Source organism: Mesoplodon bidens (genome assembly GCF_964165515.1).
Source record: "Mesoplodon bidens genome assembly, chromosome: 7".
In the NCBI taxonomy this organism is placed as follows: Eukaryota; Metazoa; Chordata; class Mammalia; order Artiodactyla; family Ziphiidae; genus Mesoplodon; species Mesoplodon bidens.
The window spans coordinates 8,945,805-8,956,088 of record NC_138164.1 but is presented as its reverse complement, the minus strand read 5'-3'; the positions used below and the strand labels follow the sequence as shown (position 1 = coordinate 8,956,088).

Sequence of the window (10,284 nt, the reverse complement as noted above, 5' to 3'; positions counted from 1 at the left end):
TTTTCATATTTTATTTTCTAATTGTTTTTGCTGGTATGTAATAATGGGATTGGTGCTTGAATGCTGATTTTGCATCTAAATAATCCTGACAGATTGGTCTTTTAAAATTGTAAATCATTGCGTATCATTCCCTTGTTAAAAACCCACCAATGGCTTCCCACTGTAAAAATAGAATCCAAACTCTTTGTCATGAGTGTGGTGATTTAAGAACATATCCACACATTATGTGATGCTCTTCCAATAATAAGAATTTATGTTCCTTCCCCTTGGACCTGGGTGAATCTTTGTGACTACCTCGACGAACCAAATGTGGTGGGAGTGACATTGTGTGACTTCAAAGCTAGGTTTGGAAATACCCTGAAGCTTCTGCCAGTTTCTGTTGACACACTTGCTCTGAAAACCTTTAGCCACCATGTACAAATTGGGCTACCCTAAGTCCATGTGGAGATACCAGAGAGAGAGAGAGAGAGAGAGAGAGAGAGGTTGCCCAGGAGCCAGAAATGTTCCATCCTCCAGTTATGCGTCTAAACAGCCCAGGCTCTAGACAGGGAGATGAAGAAGCTTTGAGATGACCCCAGCCCGAGCCACCACCTGACTGCAACCACACAAGACCCTTAGCAAGGGCCGCCTAGCTCACCCCAGGCACCCCCAGCTTCAAGAGCATAGTTCACGATTGCTGTTCTGTGCTATGCAGCAGTTGGTAACTGGAGCACTGACCTACAAGACCCTTTTACTCTAAGCTCAGCCTACCTACCACACCAACTTCATCTCCCGTCTCAGATACATTCCAACTGCACTGGCCTTGTATCTGTCCTATAAAGTAAGTCAAGCTTATTTCTATTTGGGGGCCCTTGGACTTGTCATATATCCTTATCTTGGAGCACTCTTATCTTAGCTCTTCAAGTGACAGCCTCTTTCTCATAAGTCATCTCCTCAAATGTCACCTCCCCAGAGACACCTTTACTGCAGCTCTATCACATTACCATCTTATTTTATTGACACACATTTTATGAAATCATTTATTTATGCAACTTAAGTTTTTTCATATATTTATTGTCTGCCACCCCCCTCTAGAATGTAGGCTGTTTGAAGCCAAGGATTTTGTCCATTTTGTTCCCTCTACTAGATCCAGCATGTAGAATAGTCCAGGCAGGCTTTCATCATCAACCAAGATGCAACAGCAGGGACTAGATATACCCTCCTCCCTTGAATAACTAGAAAACCAGACAAAATATATGAAACAGTGGTATTCAAGACAAAAGACATCAGAAAACAAAGGAGAGTGAACTTAAGAGATGGGAAACAAGGTGATTGTGGTGATGGTTTCACAGGTGCATGCATATGTTAGAGATTATCAAATTGTACACTTAACTATGTACAGTTCATTGTATGTTAATTATACCTCAGTAAAGTTGTTATAAAAAAACATAGTTCCAGGCAAATAGTAGACACTCAATAAACGTTTGTTGACTGACTGTTGATTTTCTTGGACTGTGATTTCTTAGTGGTTAGCGATTGACTCTTCTATACATATTTAGGTAATACCCAGCAAAGTACCATGTGAATACCAAATATTCAAATGATGTTTTATGAATACTATCATGGCACATTTATTACATATCCATTATATTAATGTTATTTAAGTGGGACTAAAGATATTTTTCTTGACAAAGCGTTTAACTTCATTAACAATCGAAGAAATACAAATTAAAAGAATGAAATATTGTTTTTAACCTTTCAATTTGCAAATAGTTTTAAATGATAGCATAGGCATGAGTTCTTTTTGTATTCAGAAGAAAAAAAGAAAGCTATTTCCATTTCTAAAGCATTTTATAATACCTACTTAAGAGATTGGGGAAATAGATGCTTTCTCTGCACTGCTAATCAGAATGTAAACTGGGAGAAATTTTCTGTAGAACAATTTTAATAAATAACAAAATCTTCAAAAAACATAAGAACCCCTTTATCTAGCTATTCCAGTTCTAGAAATGTATACTGAGAAAACAAGATTGCACACAGATTCAGTTACAAGATGGTTCACCTCTACACTGTGTGCAATACCAACAATTAGAATGGATCTATAAACCCAGCAGTAAGATACCGGTTAAATGAACACTGCTATATTCATTCCATGAAATATTATTCTGACAAGAAAAATGATGTAGTAAATGAATTAACTTAGAGAGATGTTTACACTATTTTTTGTTAATCGAGAATAATAGACTGCTCTTTTTCGTGGCACCTTGGAGGCAGTCGGCTGCTTCAGGATGAAGCTGAACATCTCTTTCCCGGCCACTGACTGCTGGAAACTCACTGAAGTGGATGATGAACGAAAACTTCGTACCTTTTATGAGAAGCATATGGCCACGGAAGTTGCTGCTGACGCTCTGGGTGAAGAATGGAAGGGTTATGTGTTCCGAATCAGTGGTGGGTACGACAAACAAGGTTCCCCCATGAAGCAGGGTGTCTTGACCAATGGCCAAGTCTGCCTGCTACTGAATAAGGGGCATTCCTGTTACAGACCGAGGAGGACTGGAGAAAGAAAGCACAAATCTGTACGGGGTTGCATTGTGGATGCCAATCTGAGTATTCTCAATTTGGTCATCGTAAAAAAAGGGGAGAAGGATATTCTTGGACTCACTGATACTACTGTGCCTCGTCGCCTGGGGCCCAGAAGAACTTGCAGAATCTGCAAACTTTTCAATCTCTCTAAAGAACATGATGTCCACCCGTATGTTTTGAGAAAGCCCCTAAACAAAGAAGGTAAGAAACTTAGGACCAAAGCACCTAAAATTCAGCGTCTTGTTACTCCACGTGTTCTGCAACATAAACATAGGTGTATTGCTCTGAAGAAACAGCGTACTAAGAAGAATAAGGAAGAGGCTACAGAATATGCTAAACTTCTGGCCTAAAGAATGAAGGAGGGCTCCCCTGGTGGCGCAGTGGTTGAGAGTCCGCCTGCCGATGCAGGGGACGCGGGTTCGTGCCCCGGTCTGGGAAGATCCCACATGCCGCAGAGCGGCTGGGCGCCCCCCACCCCCCAAAAAAAGAATGAAGGAGGCCAAAGAAAAACACCAGGAACAGATTGTCACGAGACAGAGGCTGTCCGCCCTGAGAGCTTCTACTTCTAAGTCTGAGTCCAGTCAAAAATGAGATGCTCTAAGAGTAACACATAAATAAGATCAGACATTAAAAAAAAAAAAGAAGAAGAAGAGACTTTTAAGAGAATGAAACGACAAGCCACAGACTGGGAGAAAATATTTGCAAAACAAATATTTGATAAAGGACTCATATCTAAAATATACAATGATCACTTAAAACTTAACAAAAAGAAAACAACCCAATTAAAAAATAGACAAAAGATCTGAATGGACACTTCACTACAGAAGATATATTGATGGAAATATGCATATTAAAATATGCTTAATGTCATATGTTATTGAGGAATTGCAAATTGAAACAACAATGACATACTACCACACAACTATTAAAATGGCTAAAATCTAAAACACTGACAAGGCCAAATGCTGACAAGGCTGTGGGGCAACAGAACTCTGATTCATCGCTGGTGGAAATGCAAAATTGTTCAACCACTTACAAAGCTAAACATAGTCTTACCACACAATCCAGCAATAGTGCTTATGTCCACACAAAAACCTGCAAATGAATGTTTATAATAGCTTTATTCATAATTGTCAAAAACAGGAAGCACCCAGAAAGTCCTTCAATAGGTTAATGGAAAAACAAACCGTGGTACATCCATGCAATGGAATACTATTCAACGAATAAAGGAAATGAATTATCAAGCCATGAAAAGGCATGGAGGAATGCATACTGCTAAGTGAGAGAAGCCAGTCAGAAAGGCTACATACTGTGTGATTCCAACTATATGGTATTTTGGAAAATGAAAAACTATGGAAGCAGTAAAAAAAAAAAAAAATCAGTGGCAGCCAGAGGTTGGGCGGGAAGGGAAGGAGGAAGAATACGTGGAGCAGGGGGGATTTTTAGGGCAGTGAAACTATTCTGTATGATACTGACATACACACATGGATACATGACACTATACATTTGTCAATACCCATACAGCTCTACAGCACAAAAAACCAATGCTAAAATAAACTATGGACTTTAGTGAAATAATATATCAGTAATATTAGTTCCAAGTCACCATTATCTCTTGCCTAGATTATTTAGAGAACTGCTTAAGTGGTCTTCCTGCTTCCATCCAGTTACCTCTCTGACCTCATCTCCTATTGCTGCTCCCAGCTCTGGTCACACCAACCTTCTTCCTGTTTCTTGAATATACAAAGCATGTGGATGAACTTCTTTTTTTTTCTGAATGTTTTTTTGACTTTTATTTTATTTATTTTTATATACAGCAGGTTCTTATTATCTATTTTATACATATTATTATCTATTTTATACATATTAGTGTATATATGTCAATCCCAATCTCCCAGTTCATCCCCCTGCCTCTCCCCCCTTGGTGTCCATATGTTTGTTCTCTACATCTATGTCACTGTGTCTGCCTTGCAAACCAGTTCATCTGTACCATTTTTCTAGATTCCACATATATGCATTAATATACGATATTTCTTTTTCTCTTTCTGACTTACTTCACTCTGTATGACACTCTCTAGATCCATCCACATCTCTAAAAATGACCCAATTTCATTCCTCTTTATGGCTGAGTAATAGTCCATTGTATATGTGTACCACATCTTCTTTATACATTCGTCTGTCGATGAGCATTTAGGTTGCTTCCATGACATGGCTATTTTAAACGGTGCTGCAATGAACATTGGGGTGCATGTGTCTTTTTGAATTATGGTTTTCTCTGGGTATAAGCCCAGTAGTGGGATCGCTGGGTCATATGGTAATTCTATTTTTAGGTCTTTAAGAAACCTCCATACTGTTCTCCATAGTGGCTGTATCAATTTACATTCCCACCAACAGTGCAAGAGGGTTCCCTTTTCGCCACACCCTCTCCAGCATTTGTTGTTTGTAGATTTTCTGATGATGTCCATTCTACCTGGTGTGAGGTGATACCTCATTGTAGTTTTGATTTGCATTTCTCTAATAATTAGTGATGTTGAGCAGCTTTCATGTGCTTCTTGGCCATCTGTATGTCTTCTTTGGAGAAATGTCTACTTAGGTCTTCTGCCCATTTTTGGACTGCGTTGTTTGTTTTTTTAATATTGAGCTGCATGAGCTGTTTATATATTTTGGAGATCAATCCTTTGTCCGTTGATTCGTTTACAAATATTTTTTTCCCATTCTGAGGGTTGTCTTTTCGTGTTGTTTGTAGTTTCCTTTGCTTTGCAAAAGCTTTTAAGTTTCATTAGGTCCCATTTGTTTATTTTTGTTTTTATTTCCATTACTCTCGGAGGTGGATCAAAAAAGATCTTGCTGTGATTTATGTCAAAGAATGTTCTTCCTATGTTTTCCTCTAAGAGTTTTACAGTGTCCAGTCTTATATTTAGGCCCCTAATCCATTTTGAGTTTATTTTTGTGTATGGTGTTAGGGAGTGTTCTAAGTTCATTCTTTTACCCGTAGCTGTCCAGTTTTCCCAGCACCACTTATTGAAGAGACTGTCTTTTCTCCATTGTATATCCTTGCCTCCTTTGTCGTAGATTAGTTGAGCATAGGTGTGTGGTTTTATCTCTGGGCTATCTATCCTGTTCCATTGATCTATATTCCTGTTTTTCTGCCAGTACTATATTGTCTTGATTACTGTAGCTTTGTAGTATAGTCTGAAGTCAGGGAGTCTGATTCCTCCAGCTCCGTTTTTTTCCCTCAAGATTGCTTTGGCTATTCAAGGTCTTTTCTGTCTCCATACAAATTTTAAGATTTTTTGTTCTAGTTCTGTAAAAAGTGTCATTGGTAATTTGATAGTGACTGCATTGAATCTGTAGATTGGTTTGGGTAGTACACTCATTTTCACAATATTGATTCTTCCAATCCAAGAACATGGTATATCTCTCCATCTGTTGGTATATCTCTCCATCTGTTGGTATCATCTTTAATTTCTTTCATAGTGTCTTATAGTTTTCTGCATACAGGTCTTTTGTCTCCTTAGGTAGGTTTATTCCTAGGTATTTTATTCTTTTTGTTGCAATGGTAAATGGGAGTGTTTCCTTAATTTCTCTTTCAGATTTTTCCTCATTAGTGTATAGGAATGCAAGAGATTTCTGTGCATTAATTTTGTATCCTGCAACTTTACCAGATTCATTGATTAGCGCTAGTAATTTTCTAGTGACATCTTTAGGATTCTCTATGTGTTGTATCATGTCATTCTCTATGTATAGTAAAACAGTGACAGTTTTACTTCTTCTTTTCCAATTTGTATTCCTTTTATTTCTTTTTCTTCTCTGATTGCCGTGGCTAGGACTTCCAAAAGTATGTTGAATAATAGTGGCAAGAGTGGACATCCTTGTCTTGTTCCTGAACTTAGAGGAAATGCTTTCAGTTTTTCACCATTGAGAATGATGTTTGCTGTGGGTTTGTCATATATGGCCATTATTATGTAGAGGTAGGTTCCCTCTATGCCCATTTTCTGGAGAGTTTTTATCATAAATGGGTGTTGAATTTTGTCAAAAGCTTTTTCTGCATCTATTGAGATGATCATATGTTGCTGTGTTTTTTTTAAATAAATTTTTTTATTTATTTTTGGCTGCATAGTGTCTTTGCTGTTGCTTGCAGGCTTTTCTCTAGTTGCGGCAAGTGGGGGGCTATTCTTCGTTTGTGGTACACAGGCTTCTCATTGCAGTGGCTTCTCTTGTGGAGCATGGGCTCTAGGCGCACAGGCTTCAGTAGTTCTGGCACATGGGCTCAGTAGTTGTGGCACACAGGCTTAGCTGCTCTGCGGCATGTGGGATCTTCCCGGACCAGGGCTTGAACCCTTGTCTCCTGCATTGGCAGGAGGATTCTTAACCACTGCGCCACCAGGAAAGCCTGATCATATGGTTTTTATTCTTCAATTTGTTAACATAGTGTATCACATTAATTGATTTGCATAAATTGAAGAATCCTTGCATCCCTGGATAAATCCCACTTCATCATGGTGTATGATCCTTTTAATGCATTGTTGGATTCTGTTTGCTAGTATTTTATTGACTAGTTTTGCATCTATATTCATCAGTGATATTGGTCTGTAATTTTCTTTTTTGTAGTATCTTTGTCTGGTATTGGTATCAGGGTGATGTGGCCTCATAGAATGAGTTTGGGTGTTGCTTCCTCTGTAAATTTTTGGAAGAGTTTGAGAAAGATGGGTGTTAGCTCTTCTCTAAATGTTTGATAGAATTCACCTGTGAAGCCATCTGGTCCTGGACTTTTGTTTGTTGGAAGATTTTAAATCACAGTTTCAATTTCATTACTTGTGATTGGTCTGTTCATATTTTTTGTTTCTTCCTGGTTCAGTCTTGGAAGTTTATACCTTCTAAGAATTTGTCCATTTCTTCCAGGTTGTCCTTTTTTTTTTTTTTTTTTTTTTTTTTGCAGTACACAGGCCTCTCACTGTTGTGGCCTCTCCCATTGCGGAGCACAGGCTCCGGACGCGCTGGCTCAGCGGCCATGGCTCACGGGCCTAGCCACTCCGCGGCATGTGGGATCTTCCCAGACCGGGCCATGAACCCGTGTCCCCTGCATCGGCAGGCAGACTCTCAACCACTGCACCACCAGGGAAGCCCAGGTTTTCCATTTTGTTGGCATAGAGTTGCTTGTAGTAGTCTCTTAGGATGCTTTGTATTTCTGCGGTGTCCATTGTAACTTCTCTATTTCATTTCTAATTTTATTGATTTGAGTCTTCTCCCTCTTTTTCTTGATGAGTCCAGCTAAACTTTTATCAATTTTGCTTATTCTCAAAGAACCAGCTTTTAATTTTATTGATCTTTGCTATTGTTTTCTTTGTTTCCATTTCATTTATTTGTGCTCTGATCTTTATGATTTCTTTCCTTCTACTATGGGTTTTGTTTGTTCTCCTTTCTCTAGTTCCTTTAGGTTTAAGGTTAGATTGTTTATTTGAGATTTTTCTTGTTTCTTGAGGTAGGCTTGTACTGCTATAAACTTCCCTCTTAGAACTGCTTTTGCTGCAACCCATAGGTTTGGATCATCGTGTTTTCATTATAATTTGTCTCTAGGTATTTTTTGATTTCTTCAGTGATCTGTTGGTTATTTAGTAATGTATTGTTTAGCCTCCATGTGTTTGTGTTTTTTATGGTTTTTTCCCTGTAATTGATTTCTAATCTCACAGCATTGTGGTCAGAAGAGATGCTAGATATGATTTCAATTTTCTTAAATTTACTGAGGCTTGATCTGTGACCCAAGAAGTGATCTATCCTGGAGAATGTTCCATGTGCACTTGAGAAGAAAGTGTAATCTGCTGTTTTTGGATGGACTGTCCTATAAATATCAATTAAATCTATCTGGTCCATTGTGTCATTTAAAGCTTCTGTTTCCTTATTTATTTTCATTTTGGATGATCTGTCCATTGGTGTAAGTGAGGTGTTAAAGTCCCCCACTATTATTGTGTTACTGTCGATTTCCTCTTTTATAGCTGTTAGCAGTTGCCTTATGTATTGAGGTGTTCCTATGTTGTGTACATATATATTTATAATTGTTATATCTTCTTCTTGGATTGATCCCTTGATCATTATGTATTGTCCTTACTTGTCTATTGTAACAGTCTTTATTTTAAAGCCTATTTTATCTGATATGGATATTGTTACTCCAGCTTTCTTTTGATTTCCTTTTGCATGGAATATCTTTTTCCAGCCCCTCACTTTCAGTCTGTATGTGTCCCTAGGTCTGAAGTGGGTCTCTTGTAGACAGCATATATATATGGGGCTTATTTTTGTATCCATTCAGCGATCCTGTGTCTTTTGGTTGGAGAATTTAATCCATTCATGTTAAAAGTAATTATCGATATATATGTTCCTATTATCATTTGCTTAATTTTATGGGTTTATTTCGTAGGTCCTTTTCTTCTCTTGTGTTTCCCACTTAGAGAAGTTCCTTTAGCATTTGTTGTAGAGCTGGTTTGGTGGTGCTGAAGTCTCTTAGCTTTTGCTTGTCTGTAAAGCTTTTGATTTCTCCATCAAATCTGAATGAAATCCTTGCTGGGTAGAGTAATCTTGGTTGCATGTTCTTCCCTTTCATCACTTTAAATATATCATGCCACTCCCTTCTGGTTTGTAGAGTTTCTGCTGAGAAATCAGCTGTTAACCTTATGGGAGTTCCCTTGTATGTTATTTGTCATTTTTCCCTTGTTGCTTGCAATAATTTTTCTTTGTCTTTAATTTTTGTTGATTTGATTACTATGTCTCTTGGCGTGTTTCTCCTTGGGTTTATCCTGCCTGGGTCTCTCTGCATTTCCTGGACTTGGGTGGCTATTTCCTTTCCTATGTTAGGGAAGTTTTCGACTATAATCTCTTCAAATATTTTCTCAGGTCCTTTCTCTCTCTCTCTCCTCCTTCTGGGACCCCTATAATGCGAATGTTGCTGTGTTTAATGTTGTCCCAGAGGTCTCTTAGGCTGTCTTCATTTCTTTTCACTCTTTTTTTTTATTCTGTTCCATGGCAGTGAATTCCACCATTCTGTCTTCCAGGTCTCTTATCTGTTCTTCTGTCTCAGTTATTCTGGTATTGATTCCTTCTAGTGTATTTTTCATTTCAGTTATCGTATTGTTCATCTCTATTTGTTTGTTCTTTAATTCTAGTAGTTCTTTGTTAAACATTTCTTGCATCTTCTCGATCTTTGCCTCCATTCCTTTTCCGAGGTCCTGGATCATCTTCACTATCATTATTCTGAATTTTTTTTTGGAAGGCTGACTATCTCCACTTCATTTCATTGTTTTTCTGGGGTTTTATCTTGTTCCTTCATCTGGTACAAAGTCCTCTGCCTTTTCATTTTGTCTGTCTTTCTGTGAATGTGGTTTCCCTTCCACAGGCTGCAGAATTGTAGTTCTTCTTGCTTCTGCTGTCTGCTGTCTGGTGGATGAGGCTATCTAAGAGGCTTGTGCAAGCTTCCTGATGGGAGGGACTGGTGTGGATGAGCTTCTTATGTTGGCAATATTCTGCATATTACCACACATTGAAGCCATGAGAGAAACTCATTCTTGAGGACACAAATGTTTGCATTTGGAACCCTCTCAGTTCTACATTCTGCCATATGTATCTCTTCCTTTGACTGGTTCTAATTTGTATCCTTTTATTATAACAAAACTACCATCATAAGTCCTGAGTCCGGTGAGTCATTGTAGCAAAGGATGGAACCTGAAGGTGGTC

General features: G+C 38.3%; 1 protein-coding gene across 1 annotated transcript; it reads left to right on the top strand.

The window, feature by feature from the left end:
• The first annotated feature begins 2,234 nt into the window (after window positions 1-2,234).
• LOC308620417 (small ribosomal subunit protein eS6-like) lies at window positions 2,235-3,181 on the top strand. The gene is made up of 2 exons (XM_081239954.1): window positions 2,235-2,906; window positions 3,043-3,181. Exons 1-2 carry the CDS (start codon window positions 2,268-2,270, stop codon window positions 3,151-3,153), a joined length of 750 nt encoding a protein of 249 aa, XP_081096080.1. The 5' UTR covers window positions 2,235-2,267; the 3' UTR covers window positions 3,154-3,181.
• Window positions 3,182-10,284: the final 7,103 nt, after the last annotated feature.

Bases quoted from the DNA above. Each gene is read 5' to 3' on its own strand.
- LOC308620417 (XM_081239954.1), top strand. From the start codon at position 2,268: ATGAAGCTGAACATCTCTTTCCCGGCCACTGACTGCTGGAAACTCACT. The intron at 2,907-3,042 runs GCCTAAAGAATG...CCCCCACCCCCC, and splicing joins CAGAATATGCTAAACTTCTG to AAAAAAAGAATGAAGGAGGC.